A 20,569-nucleotide genomic window follows, 5' to 3' on the forward strand; every position below is an offset into this window, starting at 1 on the left:
TTAACTCAATCTCTGGGTTTGTCTATTTTCAAGTAAACTTGGGTTGTTTTTAATGCAGCATTTTTAGAGTGTAAAGCTTTTTTTATTTTGAACCTCCATTGTTGGAAAATAATGTGTATGAATGGATGATTTTACAAGATTTTGAAATGCTTCAATATTTATTTTTTTTAATTTTTACCTGGACAATAAATTATATAATTATGTCAATAATCCACTGTAATAAAAGTTGATGTTTCTTGTACTGAGAGCTGCAGTTTTTTGAATATTTCACACAGTGAATGGATGATTTTCAGGTTATTCTCCGTCTCTCCAGGAAACAGCAGGAATATGAAACTCATTTGTATAAATGTAGAGCATTAGAGCAGCTCTGATAAATCCATGATCAACAACAATCCCGTCTGTCTGCGTCCATCCTTAAAGAGGATCAGAGCCGGATCACGTGTGTGAGGACACGAGACGACCTGAGCTGGTCTGAGAACAGTGAACACAGTCCCTCCCTGATAATGACCTGCAGCAGAGACACAAGATCCAACAGAGTAAAACGGACAGTTCTTGTGTTTTTATGGAATATTGCAGTGTTTATTCTAAATGATTTATCTTTATTGTGTTTAATTCATGTTCCTGGTAATCTTGAATCAGAATATCTTCTCCTCCCCCTCTCTTCTCTTCTCTTCTCTGATGATGAGGGCGGGGCAACCTGTCACTCACATGAGATCCACCAATAGCAAACCACAACCATCCAATCAATTCCCCACAGACAAAATCAAGCCCCGCCCTACATTTGTTCTTGTTTGAGAAGTGCAACTTCCCTTTTATGATGAAAATTAGATTAAACTGATGGGACAGAAGCTGATGAAGAGACCTGAAATCAAACACACTGAATTACACTCATTAAGACACTCTCGTTCACTGAACACTGACACCTGCTGGACACAGAGAGTAAAGCAGCAGTGAGTCCTTCACTCATTTCATGAGATTTTGAAGCTCAATTCCTAATGCTTTAATGTGTTTTTATATGGTTTATAGTAACAGGAGCGACAGCAAAATAACAGAGGACTCCATTTTTCACAAAAGACTTCAGTTTATATTTTATAAATACTCTTTCATTGTACAATAATCAGCAGGGATCCATCGAAAATAAAGACAAATTAAAAAGAGGGATGAAAGAAACACGTCAGATAACAAATATTCACATATTCCTTCTCTTTTAATCTCTCCAATCCGACAAAAGACACAAAGAACAGAACAGGGGCAATTTTTGATTGGTCAGTATGAGCTAATAGACTCAAATCTGCTGATTAATAAAATAAAACATCACAGATTCTGCTGAAAACAACAAAAAAATCATAAACTTCAAAAAAAAGAAACAAAACACAGATTAGAAATGAAATGCAGTGAAATAATGAACCAGTGTAATGAAGGATCTACTGTAATGTTTTACACAGATTTAACTGTAGGGAATTTAAATGTTACTTTCCTTTAAATCACATGACATGATCTCACACAAACATCACAGCAGAGTTCAGTCCGAACCGCCGACATCAACCACTTTATAATGTAGAGTTCATTAAGACTTCATGATCTGATGATACTCATAATTTAACACACACACACACACTCACACACACACAGTCACACACACACACACACACACAAATAATAATATAAAACTACTGCACTTATTGAGCACAATATTGCAACAGCACTTCAAAACATTGATAAACTAAGAGGACTTGAAATATAGATATATGCTTTTATACTCCATTTTAAATAATTTCTTTAAATACAATTACAAGTGTCAAAAGCATCATAAACGCACTCGTTCGTTCAGATCTGTACATGTCCTCAGTGACTGCGCTCAAACGCTCGAGTTTAACCATTTCACTTCAATGCTTTAGAGTCCAGATCAGAAAAATATCATAAATCAGATAAAAGGACAGGAATTTAAATAGAATTTTTATTTTACCTCAAAAATAGTCCTAAAAATATATTGCATATTCCAGCTTTAGAAACAGACTTAATAAAATATCTCCTTTTTGTTTAGAAGAAAGTTGATGCTTTTCCCAAATGTAAAAAATGACTATTTAAACTCGAATCTTAATTATTTTTCAGAAACGTTTCCTCTGTGATCAGTGGACAGGATGATCTGGTTATTTTACACGTTAAACATCATAAAAATGACATGAAGCGACGCTCTCACCTTCATCAACAAACCCTGAAACAACTCAACTAGTGTGACCATCATCTCGTCCGGCATGGACAAACAAATTATGAAAATCAAACATTTCTACACTGGGCCATAATTCATGCTGACGCTCAAATTCAGAGTAAACTGTGTTTATCTACTAGATTAATTCAATGTCAGAGAACGTCCATATATATATATATATATATATATATGTTAAGGTGCTCGGTTCTCAACTGCTGTCTGTTTACTCATGAAAAACAACATAAAACAAATAATAATAAACTAACCATGTTATGATGTCTAGAACAACAAAATAAAGACTTATTAACTTTAAAAAGGGAGGAGAAACTCCAACACACATCTTTAGATGTCAAAGATAGTGCGTCCAATCAAACTCATCCGTCATCTGCCAGTGTGCTCTGATTGGTCGGCTGGAGCAGTGTGTTGTGATTGGTGTTTGGGAAATGTCCCGCCCCTTACCATAACCGCCAGTTTCAACACACTACTAACTAACTCAACCAGGCCCCGCCCCTTTATTCTGCGCATGAATTATTTAAATGAGGAATATTGTGAAGAAAACTCAAGATGGAGGCGTTTCAGAAACACTGACACTGATATAGAGAATAATAATAAGCTTTTTCATGCTCAAACAGCAACATTACACACTGAAGACAGATGAACGTGGATGAAATGCAGAATAGGTGCTCTTAAACTGCTAAAATTTGCATGTGTCGCTGTTGGGAATGTCTCTGAGTTTGTTTAATATTTAATCATCGGCTTCATTTACAAAATAAACTTGAAGCTGGTTTGATCCAATTAATTATCAAGCATCTTAAAATTAGTAGCAAAGCCAAAAAACAACAAAAATGATCAGGGAATGTAATAGTGCAATTTCTCTAGGGGACACTAGAAGCGAGAGCAAACGGGGCCGTCGGTTTGTCAAATAAATATTAAAATATATTTGTGCATTCTAGAGGATCTGAATTTCATAGATACAAAACATAGATCTCCTTACAAATCACATGAAACTTCATTTGTTCCGATTCACTGATAAGTAATTGATTCGTTGGGTAACGATGAACGTGTTGTAATTCTCACCGCGCCGTCCTTTGGTTCGTTTGGTCAGAGGAGTCGGTCTTCAGAGAAAGAGGCTAAATTCACCGTCTACAAAAGCTTCAAGGCGAAAATAAGAGCGTAAACTTCACAAAGCCAATCACTCAATCTGAGCAGAATGAATTCAAACTCCACAGAAATAAATCAGCTGAGCATCAGAAATCTGCTCAGAAATCTGAAACGGTCCATTCACACCAAGAACGAAGACTATAACGATAACTATATACACTCAAAAACATTTGGAGTAGGATTTAAACAATTTACACTCAGAAATTACTAGTAAACTTCAAAAAATAAAAGAAACACCAAGTAACACACTGAATCAAACCGGAAATTTCGAAGTAGGGGTGTAGCGATATCCCGGTATTGACGTGATATTCAAAACATGAAAAATCGATATCGTGTTAATTAAGGGTGTGACAATAAATCGTGATAACCGAAATATTTAAAATGAATAATACACATTTTAATATGACACGTAAATAATCCAGTACAATAGGTGGCAGTATTTCACCTTAACGCTGCCATCTGACATAAAACAGAAGAAGATGGAGCGCGCAGCTGTTATTGCCGTGCAAAATCATGTCTTCTGATAAGACAGAGGAGATTCTCTACACAGCAGAGCATGCGAGCAAAAACATTTTTAGTTTCATGTTTATCTTTAAATATTATAATGTTTTTTTTATTTAATCTATGTTGATTATGAAAAGTGAACAGCACGAGAAAGATAGGATAGCTACATCATAAGATGCGCAATATATCGGGAGACATGGAGTGGGTCAGACATGATTTTGACCACTTCATTAAGTTTTGTTTTGTAGAAAGGCTTTCGTTAAAGTGATTTTCGTTTTGTATAATTTGTATCTTAATTTTAATCAATGTTTTATCAACCAATTACCTGGTTTTAATACATAAGAAGCAAATATAGCAGACAATAAAATGGAGGCGCCGGCGCGATCACTTGCACGTGAACTGGAGCCCATCTCATAAATGAACCGAATCTCAGCGTATAGGCTACTTGCCTCGCAGACATGAGAAATATATCTATAGAAAGCTTGAAATGTCTACTTTTAAACAAAACATTTTAAAAGAAATAGGCTATTCTCTCTGATTATGTAATCTGTATGAAATGTACATTTAAAATGCAGATAGATATGTTTTGAATGATTTAACATGAACAGAATTAACACACCATTTTGACAGTATATAGTTTGTCTGTGTTCAAGCCATCTTGGTTATTTTCGTAAGGATAATGTATATTTATAATGCTATGCTGATCTACATAGCCTTTATCACTGTATATAATACTATAAAATAGCCTAATATAATTTCTGCCTCTAGATAAAATCACATAGCATGGTCTTTAAAATGTGCACCAGAAAATCTTTTCAGTTCTTTGGGATACATTCAGGCAGTGTTTTTTACTCCAGCTTGAAATCAGATAAACTAAATACTTGTCTTCCTTTATAAAAATTTGCTAAAGACAGAGAATGCAAAAAGTAAAAATTATTGTGCCTTGTGTTTATCAGTTGTTTGTTTATCAGTTGTTTATCAGTATCTGATTACCCTTACCCTTGTTGTATGCAATGGTGTGATTCACTGTCTTAAAGGTTTCTATAGATATTGCGATATATCGATATCGTGAATTCTTTTGGCCACGATAACTGTGGTGTGAAAAATCTGATATCGTGACAGCCCTATTTCGAAGTAGAGATTTTTTAAATCGGGTTGAGTGAATGATTCAATGACTCTCTCATAAAGACTTGATTCGTTATTGGATGAATCAGCTTTTTGAACAAATCTCTTGAATGAATGATTCAATGACTCACTCATAAAGACTTCACTTGTTTCATTACTGGATGAATCAGCATTTTTGAATGAATCTCCTGAATGAATGATTCAATGAATCATTTATAAAGACTTCACTTGCTTCATTACTGGATGAATCAGCGTTTTTGAACAAATCTCTTGAATGAATGATTCAATGAATCACTCAAAGACTTCACTTGTTTCATTACTTGATGAATAAGCATTTTTTAATGAATCTCTTGAATGAATGATTCAATGACTCACTCATAAAGACTTCACTTGCTTCATTACTGGATGAATCAGCGTTTTTGAATGAATCTCTTGAATGAATGATTCAATGACTCACTCATAAAGACTTCACTTGTTTCATTACTGGATGAATCAGCGTTTTTGGACAAATCTCTTAAGTGAATGATTCAATGACAAATACATTTTTTAACAGTCACTTGTTGCCACCTACTGGTGTAAAGATGTAATTGATAATCATTATTTGAAGCGTCAAGTTACTTTCAAAAGTTGATTTACTCTATTTTGATCTCTACTGTAGACATCAGTGTTTATATCCGAACTATAAACTTTTATCCCAGTACTTCTGTGATAATATGAATTGTTCTAAGACAGAAATAATGACACTGTGTGCTTTGTGAAGCAGTGGACTTCCCTATTCTCATAGAGTATAGCATTAGTTATCGTCATATCATCGCTGGTGTGAACGGACCTTTAGTCTGGGTCTCTTGGTCTGGGTCTGGGCCTCAGAGGGTCTAGTCTCAGTCTGGTCTTGACGCCACACTTAACTAAAGGAGATATGTTATAAAACCGTCATCGTTCTGGACCCTTCAGAGATTCTCCCATCAGCCCTCAGCAGTGTGACAGTCCAGTGTAAAAGACAAAGAATAGAACACACCTTTAGCGAGCTGATATACAAAGTGAGGTTCTGAAGAAGGCAATTAATCTATCGTAGTCTCAACTGGACATCAAGACCAGCGACGTGGACAGGTCAACCGGCTCGTTTCTCAGTCGTGTCCTGTTGGTCATGTGCTCAACCTCCATCAGCGCTGAACGGACGCTGTCATCGGTGGGAACTGCTTCCGCTGCACCGAACAGACTTACAGTTTTACTGCGGGTTCTTTAGGATGCGTCCGTAGCGGAAGTCGTAGACGTGGCGGCACAGGTACACCAGCTCTGGGTTGACACCATCGGGCACGAGGCGGTGGGGCGGGACGGCGCTGTCAGAGGAGCCGGGCACCACCGGGGTGCTTTCGGACATGCCCTCCGAGCGCCGCTTGACCAAGGCACAAAATCTGCAACATCACATGTGATTATTTGACACATATTCAACACATCTGAGCACCAGGATCCTTGGACACAAGCTCTTACCTACAGTACTGCGCTAACGGCAGGACATAGCATCGGTCCTCAATGCAGGCCACACTGTTTTCATCCTGATGTCGAGAGGCGAAGATCTCGTTCTGAAAGAAGACACATTAAATACATCTCTAGAGAACATGTGAGGGGTGACATCACTCGTGTCCAGCTGAAGGCAGTGGCTCACCTCACAGTGCATGCTGGGATCTCTGCCTCCTTGCGTGTGCTCGGGTCGATAGTACCAAAATAGGCTCATCATCAGCTCTCCTAAATCAAAACAGCAAAGTCAGTTAATTACATTGAGAAAAACTTTTCCACCCTCTTCCCAAGTCAAAAAAACGGTCTACATTTGTCTACGAACATGATTTGTGGGACATGATTATTATTACTTCACCTGTTCTAGGATCTTCCCACAGAGCAGAGATCTTGGCCACGTACGGCAGGGATTTCTTCCGCGGTCCAGATCGTAGGAGCACCGTGTCTCGTACCCTGATCACTTCTCCGTCACGCTCCACTCCTTCATAACACTGACGGAGAACCGTCTCGTCATCGCCCTGCAAACCCACAATCATTACACCGAATCCGCTTCATATCTGAGCAGGTAAATGATTCACAACATCTCTCACCGCAATAAACACCTCCTTCTCCGTCGGGACGCCGACAGGACGCCATCCGTTCGTGGCCTGGCGCCGGCTGACTTTCCTCTGGTGTTTGGCACTTGCTGGAGTAGCTGTGGGTTGTTTGGATAACCTGGTGTGGCCCATAGTGAGTGAGCTGTTGGATGGCTTGGTGTTTTGAGGGCATTCTTTGCCCACCTTCAGCCTGACTTCTGCCTGCCTTTGGTCAGACATCGAGGACAGAAGACGCGGGGAGGACGGGTTCACTCGGGGTATGCTGGGACATCCGGAGAGCGGCAGGGCCGGAGGAACGAGGTGCGCACGACTGTGCTCATCTTGAGATGAGGAGAAGCCTTCTAGAACAGCACAATGAAATGTGTGTAAGCATCCATCAAATCAAGTCACCTTTATTTATATAGCGCTTTTTACAATGTAGATTGTGTCAAAGCAGCTTTACAGTGATAACTGGTATATAATTGTATTCATTTCATTGTATGGATCAATAGTTATTAATTTAGTTAATTTATCTATATCTGCACCGTCCCCAGAAAGCCGTGTCTCGTAATTGAGTTCTCTTTCACGACTTATTGCACTTGAGCGGACAAATTCACACAAAATTATGTCAAAAATTAGCGAGTATCTTAGTAAACATAGTCTGTTATGGCTTAAGTTTTTACTGACGTTCCCCTATATGTGAGCTGCATCTGATTCAAATTTTATGGTGATAGCATAAAGTATTTAAAAGTTACAGCATTTGGAACCATGGTAGGCTTTTTTTGTCTAGCCCTTGACGCCCCCTAATGGGCATTTTTAAAATCGTCCCTCCATGAGGAATATTTTGTGATCAACCCAATGGATTATGTTGATTTTGAACTCATTTCAATCGGGAGCATCCACTGTAAGTAATGTTGTGTCATTTTCTACGATCTATGCATGTTTAATGAAGTTATAAGCGAAAATGCCACATGAAAGCTACATTTGATTTTAGTTAGCGCCTGTGGGGTTTTGTGTCGTAACTCCGTGAGGAATATCTTGTGATCGATGCATTGGATTATGTTGATTTTGGACTTACTAATCGTGAAAATCTGCTGTAAGTAATGATGTGTCATTTTCCACAATCGGTGTATGTTTCATGAAGTTACGAGCGAAAACGTGAAAAATGCCGCATTCGTATATTATTTACATATTGGTCTTGGGGGGGTTCACACACAAAAACTCGCTCAAGTTTAGTCAAAGCCCAAAACAATTATGCTTGTTGTATTCTACTCTGTGAGACCTTTCAAATGACATATGACACATGACTATCTGAGCTGTATGATGTTTTTGACATTGCAGTACTTAAACGTATTTCATAAATTTTAGAGGGACTACTCAGCACTCGTTAAGAGTTGATCAAAATGGATTAATATATGCATTTAAAAGCTGAGTTTCTTTAAAATTATACATATTTTGTGTTATTCCTGTCAGGGGTTGATTAGTAATTTGATTATGAAATTTTTTGCGGGGGGTGGTGTACCACCGACGGTACACTTCGGATTTAAAGGGTTAATAAGACTATGTAGTGTTATTTTACATTTGTTTACTTTAATACATTTCTGTACCTGAAAACTACTGTCAGACCTTCCTGAACAAAAATGAAAAGCACTGTTTATTTTATTTGTATCTTTGTTATATTGTAATTATTTGTGCTTTTGCATGTAATTTGAGTATTCGTTTTTATTTTATGTCTATTCTATTACTAGTACAGCAACTTTTTATTAAGTCATCAATCATCATCATCTCTAACCTGTTTTGATTGGATGGCTGCAGTTGGAGCAGCTGGTGGGGAAGGAGCACGTCCTACTAGCAACCGGCTGCACAGCGCTGAAGGCGTATCTGCCGACTCCACAGGTCTGGCGGTAGCAGCCCGACCCGACCGACCCGCAGAAGGCGGGATGTGGGATACCTGAGGAGGTCAGCAGCTTGGATCCGGAGAGTCCGCGCGGACAGAAGGGACTGTGTGTGCAGGGCAGCGCCTGAGCGCTCAGACTTGCCGCCGGCGGTCCGGCATGAGCGATGTGGACGTAGTAACCAGAGTAGCACGGATCTGCACATAGGCACGGATGGGCGCTGAGTGTCAGGGCCGGATGCGCCGGAACCAGGCACTCATGCTTGACCGGCGTCTCCTCCGCCTCGCCGTATGCCTCCTGCCCGAGGAAGAGCGCCAACCGGTGGCAATACTCCACCGAACCCTCCGGCGGACAGCAGCAGTATGGACTCAGCTCCGATTCCACCTGCTCCTCCTTCACTATCTTCATGGGATATCCCAGAATGCTCCGTGACTGGTAGCGGGATTTAGACACCTGGCGGCTCTCCGGAGAAGACTCGAAGCTCCGGCTTTTGCACACTTCACAAGCACCTTCCGGCTTGCGGCTGTGCTTCTTGGACGTCTGCGCTTTGGGTTTGCAGCGGACCGCTTGCTTCCCAGACGCACAAACACTCTTACTGTCCGATTTAATCCTCTGCTTGTTTGCTGTAGTGGAGCTGGTGAGCTTGAGCAGCGCGGCGGCGTTGAGTCCGGCCAAGCGTCTGGGAGCGGGAGTGTACAAACTCGTTCCAGCGTCCTCCGACTTGTCGGTCTTCACCTGCTTGGGGTTTTGGCACGTCTCTGACTTTGAGGCTCTTTTCTTCGGGTTGGAGCAGGTCTTTGTTTGTACTGTAGTGGAGGTGCCATCGCCTTGTTTCTTCGCAAGTTTGGCACCCGACGGTCCGTCGGCTTTCTCAAGCAGCAGGCTGTTGACCGCCTCGGCGTTGAGAGAGGCTAGTCTACGTTTACGCGGCTCCTGAGCTGGAGGTTTATCTGTTTGGGTGCGTTCCTGCAATGACTTCCTGCTTTTCTTCTGGGATTTTGGTGTTTCCTTGTTGGGATCCACCTCACACACCTTGCTCTCTTCCTCCTGGTCATCCAGACGAGTGAGCAGAACATGACAGCTCAAGGCCTCGCTGTCTGAAGCGACGGCCCTTCCTCGTAACGGGTAGAGCTTCCTCGTAACCCTCTTGGGCTTTCCTCTCTTGGTTTCATCCGTTCTCATTGAACGTTTTTGACTCTTTCTGTCAGACTGAACACTGGTCTCCATGTGCTCTGTATTCCTGGTCTTGACTTTCTTCGCCATGTCTTTCCTTGCCTTGCCCTCTTGTGCAGGCCAGGCTCCGCCCACAGTTTCACCATGTGACCAGCCCTCTACATGGTCCCGCCCCTCACCACGATACTGGCCTAGGGAACCTTTTTTCCGAGCGTGGGTCATCACATGCTTCCTGAGAAGACCTACGGGATAAACGGGATCTCAATTAAATATAACAATATTCAAGAACAAGAGAGGAATCACTGCTTTTAGTAAGAAGAAAAACCAAATACCAGATCTGAGTATAGCTGTGAACAGTCAGCGGTTAAAAGTTCATTCTGTCATCATTTACTCTTCCTCATGCCGTTCAAACCTGTGTGACTGGGACAATACACCAATTCTCGATTCACGATACAATGATTCTGTACTGATTCTAATATTTTCTCTCTCGAATCAATTCTGATCTTAGTTTTAACAGCAGATGGCGCTCTAGGCTAGTTTTTAACCGCACACTCAAATGCTCACGAAGAAGAGCGCTGGAGAGCGATCGGGCGTTCGGCTGAGTCACGTCAGGTTAAATACACCTCGGCTCTGAATGCTTTTATGACGCCAGATTAATGTAAACACAGCCCACTGCGAACACTCTTGTAATTCACTTCAACCTTTTAGAACTTTATGAATTATTATTTTAGGTTTAAGTGGTGTGTGTAAAGCTCTGGGTATACTTTTTACACAGTTTTACGTGGGTTGTTTTACGTGTACGCTAGTGTCAAATGCACAGCCTTGCAAAGTATACTTCATTTGACTCGTATGCGTTCGCCGCATTTATTTGACTTCTGAAACATTTCTGATTATTACCAATGTTGAACACAGTTGTTCTGCTTCATATTTATATACTACCATTCAACAGTTAGGGGTCAGTAAAATTAACACTTTTCATCATCAAGGACAGATTAAATTGATCAAAAGTGACAGTAAAGACATTTATAATGTTACAAAAGATTCTGTTTAAAATAAATGCTGTTCTTTTGAACTTTATATTCATCAAAGAATCCTGAAAAATAAAATGTATCACAGTTTCCACAAACATATGACTCTTTTCAACACTGATAATAATCATAAATGTTTCTTGATCATCAAATCATCATATTAGAATGATTTCTGAAGGATCATGTGACACTGAAGACTGGAGTAATGATGCTGAAAATTCAGCTTTGATCACAGGAATAAATTACACTTTACTATATATTCACATAGAAAACAGCTGATTTACATTGGAATAATATTTCACTGTTTTTACTGTATTTTTGATCAAATAAATGCAGCTTTGATGAGCAGAAGAGACTCTTTCAGAAATGTTAAAGAAAATTAATTATTCCAAACTTTTGAGCGCCTGTGCGAAAATAATGACTTCTCGTTCCAGACCTGTTTGCTGTTATTTCCTCAGTGGAAACACAAAAGTAAAAAATATGAATATTTTCCCGTTTTTCCTACAATGACAGTTTGCAATGAGCACAGCTGTCACGTTTCCAAAAAAAGAGAAACAAATATAATAATAATAATAATATTGAATACATGTACCTAGACTGAATAAGAGTTCAGAGTTTCGGCAGAGTTAAAGATAATCAGTGATAATTAAATTTCAGTGTGTTCATCACACAAAGCATCACATGACTCCAGATACAGTGCACAGGTCATATGGTGTTATGATGCTTTATTGATCATTTCTGTTTATTCCCATTCGCTTTTCTTGTCTGAAACAATAAACACCTGAGATGTTGTTCAAAACACCATTCTGTGCAGCATAACAGCATGAAGGTAAATAAGTATTCGTGTCAGTGTCTTGATCTGTGAAATAACAACATTGAGCAAACCTTGCAGGGTTCGAACCTACAACCTTTCAGTTACGCGCCCACTTCAACTGAAACAAGTAGCATTTAAACGCTGACCAGAGTCACTAAAGTTCATGTCTGTTATTTGTGTGAATATTAAAGTATGTTAATGAGGATCCGCTGATGTTCTCGAGGGCTCGATGCGTTACGCACATGCGCGCGTGCATTTAAAAGTTCGACGCGAACCGTAAGTTGTTACGTTCATGACGTCACGCGTGTTAGTTTGTGACGTTGTGTTTGTTGAGGCCGATGTGCGCGCTGGCCTGACGTCATCCTACAGCAGAAATAACGCCCTTCCTCAACAACAACATCTGATGACATTAAAACGCGAGCGCTGGTGCCCAAACTGCCGCTGCACGCGATCAACTTAAAGCTCGCGTCATCACGACGCAGTTAAAGGGCCCTCGATTTGCGTGCTGAGATCAAAGGCGTCCGCGCGGATAAACGCAAGAGACGCGCAGTGCACGGTTATTCCCGTGGATGTGCACGAACACTCACCAGTAAACACGCCGCGCGCGTGAAGCGTCGATTCCGCTGGTGTTTGTTCAGAGCTGCTCGTCCGCTGCTGTTTCTCTTCCTGCTTCTGCGCTGAACTTCACGCCAACCAATCACACACACACATGCTGATGCGCGCTGCCTCCTCATCCAATCAGGAAACAACACTCATCGTCATTATAATATTCATCTTTCTCCACTGTCTAGGTGTCAATAATTGTTTTAATAGTAATGATTATAACGCTGTTGGGCTTCAGTGACATACCTAAAATAACTAATGGAAAGATTAAGATTTTCACCAAGGCTGTGTTTATTTGATCAAAAATACAGTAAAAACAGTGAAATATTATTACTATGTAAATCAGCTGTTTTCTATGTGAATATATAGTAAAGTGTAATTTATTCCTGTGATCAAAGCTGAATTTTCAGCATCATTACTCCAGTCTTCAGTGTCACATGATCCTTCAGAAATCATTCTGATATGATGATTTGATGATCAAGAAACATTTATGATTATTATCAATGTTGAAAACAGTTCATATTTGTGTGGAAACTGTGATACATTTTATTTTTCAGGATTCTTTGATGAATATAAAGTTGAAAAGAACAGCATTTATTTGAAATAGAATCATTTGTAACATTATAAATGTCTTTACTGTCACTTTTGATGAGTTTAATGTGTCTTTGATGAATAAAAGTAGGCTATTAATTTTTTAAAAATCTTAACCCAAACTTTTGAATGCTGGTAAATCACGGTTTAAAACATCTATTTTAAACTGTAATAATATTTCACTGTCTTGGTGAGCAAAAGAGACATCTTTCATCTTAATCTTACACTCTAAAAAATACTGGGTTAAAAACAGCCCAAGTTGGGTTGAAAATGAACAAACCCAGCGGTTGGGTTAAATGTTTGATCAACCTGCTGTGTAGTTTTATTTAACCCAACTATTGTTTAAAAATTACTGTATTTCTTGCTTAAAATTAACCCAAAGTATGTTAGAAATTAACATGTTTTATAAATAATAATTATACAATAAACATTTATTAAATTGCTTACTAATAAATGTTCATCTTTTGATTATTATTGTTGTCTCTAGTAATTATGTGTCTGATTTTTAATTTCCAACCTATATTGGGTTCATTTTAAGTCAGACATACAGTCATTTTTAATCAATAGTTGAGTTAAATAAAACTGTTCAGCAGGATGATCAAACATTTAACCCAACCGCTGGGTTTGTCCATTTTCAACCCAACTTGGGCTGTTTTTAACCCTTTTGACTGGTGGATATAATGACACCTAACTGTATTTAAACACACAGACACTCTTAAAATACACTTTATCTTATAAATATGTGAATATTACTGCATTAGATAACAAAAATATCTGCTGAAGGAATAAAGGTGTTTGTTCAGTGTTTTCTCACAGTCTCGCGTCTCTCCTTCAGCGTCGGTCTGTGGGGTTTCACAGGGACACACATCACTGAATCATTAAGACAGTTTCTGAAACAAAACAGATTATGACTTTACATAAGAAAGCTTTACTCCAGTGTATGAAGCTGTTCTTCCAGACTGTGTTTTATAAGGTCACACTACAACCACAGCAGTCGTTCAGCTCCAGATATGACTAATGACAGAAAATTATCGTTTAAACAAACACGCTTACACTTTCACTTTTGATCAGAGAGCAAACCTGCAAACTCATAAAACCCGCAAGTCTAAAATTCACTGTTACACCAAGTAAATAAAGAACATGTTCACATAAGACCAACAATAATGCTTTCAGAAAGACAAGACTCTGAGGATTGTTTATTGTTCAAAGGAATTAACAATGATGGATGGATAACGCTTGACTTTAATGTCATGTAAAGGCATGAATCAGGAATACTGTCACGGCATAAACTCAAATCCTGCTGCACCTGTCGCTTAAAGTCACTCTGTGGTGAAAATCAAGTTTTTAATGTTGTTTATTTGTCTATGTGGTGTTTTTAATGTGCTTTAAGGCAAACCATGTTAACACCATTGCTGAGTATTTTCTCTTTAAAACTGCAGTGATCTAAAGACAGGTTCAAAAACGCGGTTTGAATTCACTGTTGTGATGTCACAAACTACCTTGTAACCAATCACATCAGTGTGTGGGCGGGGCTTTAGCATATCATTAACTATGACCGCTCTGAAGCAGGGGAGTCTCAAGAGAAGATTATCCTGGTATATTTTTCTGCTGATATGAAAAATCGGGTAGATTAGGCAATATAGCGAGTGTATGATGTGTATTACGATGTTATGATGAACTATATGCCTTTCTCCACTGACGTTCTGAGGTTCTAAGGATGCTGATTTTTATAAGGCAGACTCAGATGGTGAACGGGAACATGGTTTCTGTAACATTAGCAACGCATTATGAGCTGTTTGATAACGTAGTCAAGCAAAAGTCTAATCATATTAATTACCGTCATGTGACTGACGTTGTAAAGAGCGATAACATTATCCAGCGTTTACCTCAGTAAGTTGACCGACTGGATCTCTGAGCTGGTGTGAGCGAGTGGAGGCGGGGCTAATTTGCATATTCATTTGTTGCTGAGAAGAACTGACTTCCATTGAAAACTGCAACTTTAGTCACAAACATGAGGAAAAAAATTAACACTAAAAGTGATTTCTGTCACTATTCTTTATTGATCATGTAAGTCCATCAGTAAAGAAAACATAACCTGTTTTTGAGCTGCGTCTAACATATTCTTCCTTAAAAAAGCCCAAGAATCTTCCATCAAAGCCACACAACAGCTTTGTGTGTCACTGTAATGACTGAAGAGAAGAACACATCAGAACATCTCATCACATCATTTACTCTCCTTCGTCACACAAACACTAAAGCTTCTGCTGGGAATGAAACATGAACCTCCCCTAAACAGGCAGAAACACACACACACACACACACACACGCACGTCAACAACACTTCTGACTGATTTGATTAAAGGATTAAAGTCACCATAAAATCCAAATGTGTCACTCACATGAGATCAACCAATAGCAAACCACAACCATCCAATCAATTCCCCACAGACAAAATCAAGCCCCGCCCCACATTTGTTCTTGTTTGAAAAGCATTTCACTCGACATACGGAAGAAAAGACCAGCGAAACTTCCCTTTCATGCTGATTTTAAATATAAAGCATATGAGAGACAAAAGAGCAAGTAAATAAGACAGTTTTCATTTTGGGTGAATTATTCCTTTAATCGAACCTTTGAAATATCAGTGTGATAATTTAACTGTTTTGACAACAGTAAACAATGACGAAACAACAACTCTCAACATTTATAGAGTCCATGAGAATACATCATCATCATCATCATCATCACAACACATATCAAACGTCATTTATAAACAACAGATTATCATTCGACAGAAACATCAGAATCAAAATCACAACAAAAGAAGGAACTGTAGCGATTTCATTAATTAGCATTAATTAACATGATCTAACACTGAACAAAGCATTTATTAATCATAGTTAATCTTAATCTCAGCATTTACTAATACATTAAGATCAAAAGTTGTCTTTTAACAATAGTTAATTCACTGTGAATTAACATGAACATTTTTATTATCTAACATTAACAAAGATGAACAAATACTGTAGAAATATAGTGCTCATGTTAGTTCATTTTAGTTCATTTTTTGCTGAATAATGTTGTCAGATAAACACCTTAACCAAGTTCAGTGTTTTGTTCTGTCCTTATCTTTAAAATATTTATACAATATTTTCCACATTTGATGGTTTAATTGAACTTGTAGGGAATATCACCTCTGGACATCACTGTATTATTAAATGTTCAAATTAACATAAGATTAATGAATGTTTTAGAAGTATTGTTCATTGTTAGTTCATGTTAACTAATGGAACCTTGTTGAAAAGTGTTACCATATACTTTATATGTATGTATGTATGTACTGTATACACACACACACACACACACACACACACACACACATACACACACACACACGCACAGCGTTGTTTCTTGTTATTGTTCCATATAAAACCATCACAATGCTTAAATGCTTCATATTTATACTAAACCTCTTATCTACCCATGAAGCGCTTCAGGTTGAAAAGGTTGTTGCCGATGCCGTACACATACGGGCTGATGGCCGTGTAGAAGGTGGTGATGAAGAACTCCACCTCGGACCAGGCCGGGAAGCTGTACGGATCACACGCCAGATGCAGGATCAGATAGACGCTCCAGTTGACCTGGAAGAGCGTCATGGCCATCAGGATGGCCAGCGTACTTCGCTGGAAGCCCAACTTCTTGGGCCGCTGTTGGGCTGTCGTCGTCGTCGCGACACTCGGACCCTGCCGGACCCTCACCGCCTTCTGCTGAACGATTAAAATCCTGACGATCATGCTGCTCGTTAGTGTGACTATAAGCAGAGGCAGCAGGTTACACACCAGGATGAAGGAGTACTTGTAGATGCGGTTGCGAGTCGGGCACCTGGTTGACGAGCACTGGAAGAAATCGACCGGACAGGACGGAGAGGAAGAGTTCGGGTGACTCCAATCCAGGTTTACCAGAAGCGTGGGCAAACAGAAGAGCAAAGCCACTGTGGCGCAAAACCCAGCGAGAACGCCGGCCGAGCGCAGGCTGTCCATGAAGACGGGCAGGTTGACCCGCGTGTGCACGTCTCGCAGCTTCTGATAGCGGTAAACGCTGATGAGGACCGTGAAGAGGATGCTGCCGATCTCGCCGAAGATGGTGAGGAATTTGAGGCCCCTGCAAGTCCAGGCGCTCATCCTGTACGAGGAGCGAAAAAGCAAGATGTCATAAATGTCCACGATCATGATCTCCTCCAGGTTTGCTGCAGCTAGACCGAGAAGAAAGATCTCGAAGGACTTCAGGCGCGTCGTTTGAAGGATGGAGATGATCAAGACTGTGTTTCCTACGACGCCAACGATAGAGATGACGATCCTCAAAGCCAGAAGTTCCACGTACATCCCCTCCATCTTCAGCTCAGGTGACGGTCGATGCGTTCGGAGGCTTTTATTCCACTTTCTGCTCCAGCGGTTCACAGTATCTATGATGTCACTGCATCCAGCTTAATTGGAGCTTAAGGAAAAGCTGAAGAACTCGGAGATCTGGGAACGCTGTAATTGATGCCTTAGAGCTTTGGTGTCCTTCATCTTAATTTCTCCATGGAGCTTCCCATCTTCATCACTGACTTCTTGATTGGCAATAAATATGAGTTATTGGGTTCCAAGCAGAGCAGCTTTCATTATTTTTAATTAAAAACATTTCTCTGCGTCACACATTCAGAATAATTACAGATCTCTGACTCCATCAAAACTACACAAATCATTTTTACAAAGTTATATGCAACAGTACAAAGTCGGGTTGCAAATCTCACATGATTTGATATCTTTCCACATTCATTACCACAATCATGCTGTGTTTGACTTCAGTTCATTGAAATTTTGGTTATATTATATATATATACTTTATAAATATTTTACCATAGTAACACTTTTCACCATGTGCACTTTATTTGGACTGACACTATCAGATGAGAACAAAAATGGAGCTGAATTGATCTGAATAATAACTCTGTCTCATATTTGATGTAGTTTGCATCATTGATTCTGTTTATTACTGTGAAGCTGCTTTGAAACAATCCCTGCTGTATAAAGCGCTGTAGAAAATACCCTAGTTACTAGTTATGACAACTTGGCATTAGTCACCACTGCCATCTAATGAAGACATTAAACACAATGACAGATAGATGCCATATTATTAATGTATTATGATTTACAGAAGTAATTAGTCACTGATTCTTGAGATACACACAAAAGCCCTCTTTATGTTAAAAATAAATAAATTCATCAAAATAAAAATACTTAAAAAGTTACATCTAAAGGAAATATTGATACTCAGGACATTCATTGCTTTTATTTCTAAATAATTTTGTTAGTATTATTTTAAATAAATGCTCTATACTTGGAAAACACATGTAATTTAGCCTGTCCTCAGCATGATGTCACAATGTAAAATTGCCAAACAGTGTTTAAAAATGCAACAAATTCAAAAATATACATTTAAATTGAAAGGCAGAGATCTGTAATATATCAAACAATACAAGTCTTGAATTATATTTTCCATAAAAAATGCCTATCAAAGTTGTGTCCTTACTTTGCGTCAACTCTGTCATGATTTTTTATAATTCTGAATAAATCAGGTCATCTTTAACTCTGAGGAGCACTTACTTTTTCTGCTCACTGTGGATCTCACAGTAGGACACATAGTCCTGGAAGTTTTATTGTCTTTTTTTTTATATTTTACACAAACAATGTTGAAGACATGTCAACTCCGTCATCCCGGTGTAATAGTTTCTGTAAATAGTTGTGGGATAAATCTTGGCATTTTTTATATGTTTATTAAGGCAGCTACAACTGAGAAAGAAAACAAATTGCTCCACTGTACAACACGTGATTAAGGTGAAAAAAAATTATTTTTGTCAACTCCATCAGACATCAACTCCGTCAGGTTTTATGTCTGATGGTTGACAAGTGCTCTCAAAAAGTCTATGTAATGTGATTTAATATGTTTTTTGCATATGGGGAAATCCTCTAATGTTGTTTCATGATTCTTTTTACATATACTGTATATTTGGCCCCAGCTGGACCTTTGTCAACACCGTCAGTATTTGTCAACTCCATCAGTATTTAACACCATCAGTATTTGTCAACTCCGTCAGTATTTGTCAACTCCGTCAGTATTTGTCAACTCCGTCAGTATTTGTCAACTCCGTCAGTATTTGTCAACTCCGTCAGTTTTTGTCAACTCCGTCGGTATTTGTAAACACGTCAGTATTTGTCAACTCTTTCAGTATTTCTCAATATCGCCATTTTTTGTTAACTCCGTCAGTATTTGTCAACTCCGTCAGTATTTGTCAGCACCATCAGTTTTTGTCAGCACCGTCAGTATTTGTCAACGTCAGTATTTGTCAACACCGTCAGTATTTGTCAACTCCGTCAGTATTTGTCAGCACCATCAGTTTTTGTCAACTCCGTCAGTATTTGTAAATTCCGTCAGTTTTTGTCAACTCCGTCAGTATTTGTCAACGTCAGTATTTGTCAGCATCGTCAGTATTTGTCAACACCGTCAGTATTTGTCAACTCCATCAGTATTTGTCAACTCCATCAGTATTTAACACCGACAGTATTTGTAAACTCCATCAGTATTTGTCAACTCTGTCAGTATTTGTAAACACGTCAGTATTTGTCAACTCCATCAGTATTTAACACCGTCGGTATTTGTCAACTCCATCAGTATTTGTCAACTTAGTCAGTATTTAACACCGTCAGGTGAAGGTTTTTATTAATTTTGAAAGAAATGTCTTATTCTTTTTTCAAATCATGTCTGATTTACCTAAAAACATTGGTTATATATGTTTAATATTAAAAAGGAGGTTAGAGAATTAAGGAATTTAGGAACTGGATTGTTTATAACCAAAAAAAATTTAGAGAATCTATTTTTTTCACTTAGCTCTTTTACTGAACACCATTATTACATAACTAACTAAAATATCATGCTTTTTAATGCGTCTCACGGAGTTGACACAAATTACAGTTGAAAAAACATCTTCAGAAAAACCTGTTCCCTTACATGATTCATTAGCTGAGACCCTTGTCTACAAATATATCATCTTAAACATAATAATGTATTATTAAATAATAAAAACTACCTTCTAAAACCTGTTTTGTCCCTTATCTCAAGAATCAGTGAAGTACATTGTAATGTTATCATCTGAAATCTGCTCTGGTCAAGATCAATCAAATTTATAACTTAATTATTTACATAATGAGAAGTAAATTAACAATTAATAAAGAACTAAAGTTAGTCATTTCAGTATTTTAGCTCAGGACATCAACTTGAATTTCATTGTCATATTAAGCATCTTTTGAAATGTTGATATTCTCAAACTAGCTTGTGTCATTTGA

At 38.7% G+C, this 20,569-nt stretch overlaps 2 protein-coding genes across 4 annotated transcripts; both read right to left on the reverse strand.

Annotated features, from left to right (window-relative positions):
• Positions 1 to 1,061: 1,061 nt before the first annotated feature.
• On the reverse strand, positions 1,062 to 12,697 carry LOC127501918 (bromo adjacent homology domain-containing 1 protein). 3 transcript variants are annotated; one of them, XM_051874246.1, is made up of 8 exons: positions 12,584 to 12,684; positions 10,487 to 10,574; positions 8,879 to 10,396; positions 7,102 to 7,445; positions 6,870 to 7,029; positions 6,663 to 6,742; positions 6,488 to 6,579; positions 1,062 to 6,411 (listed from the first exon to the last, which is right to left on the reverse strand). In XM_051874246.1, exons 3-8 carry the CDS (start codon positions 10,374 to 10,376, stop codon positions 6,225 to 6,227), a joined length of 2,361 nt encoding a protein of 786 aa, XP_051730206.1. In that variant the 5' UTR covers positions 10,377 to 10,396; positions 10,487 to 10,574; positions 12,584 to 12,684; the 3' UTR covers positions 1,062 to 6,224. The 3 variants fall into 3 exon arrangements, with proteins under 3 accessions (XP_051730206.1, XP_051730204.1, XP_051730205.1); XM_051874244.1 differs by having other exon boundaries at positions 7,102 to 7,448; XM_051874245.1 differs by lacking the exon at positions 10,487 to 10,574 and having other exon boundaries at positions 7,102 to 7,448; positions 12,584 to 12,697.
• A 3,929-nt stretch (positions 12,698 to 16,626) lies between these two features.
• LOC127501965 (uncharacterized) lies at positions 16,627 to 17,644 on the reverse strand. Its single transcript, XM_051874332.1, has one exon. The coding sequence runs from the start codon at positions 17,576 to 17,578 to the stop codon at positions 16,661 to 16,663; it is 918 nt and encodes a 305-aa protein (XP_051730292.1). The 5' UTR covers positions 17,579 to 17,644; the 3' UTR covers positions 16,627 to 16,660.
• Positions 17,645 to 20,569: the final 2,925 nt, after the last annotated feature.

Source organism: Ctenopharyngodon idella, chromosome 20, assembly GCF_019924925.1.
Source record: "Ctenopharyngodon idella isolate HZGC_01 chromosome 20, HZGC01, whole genome shotgun sequence".
NCBI classification, from domain to species: domain Eukaryota; kingdom Metazoa; phylum Chordata; class Actinopteri; order Cypriniformes; family Xenocyprididae; genus Ctenopharyngodon; species Ctenopharyngodon idella.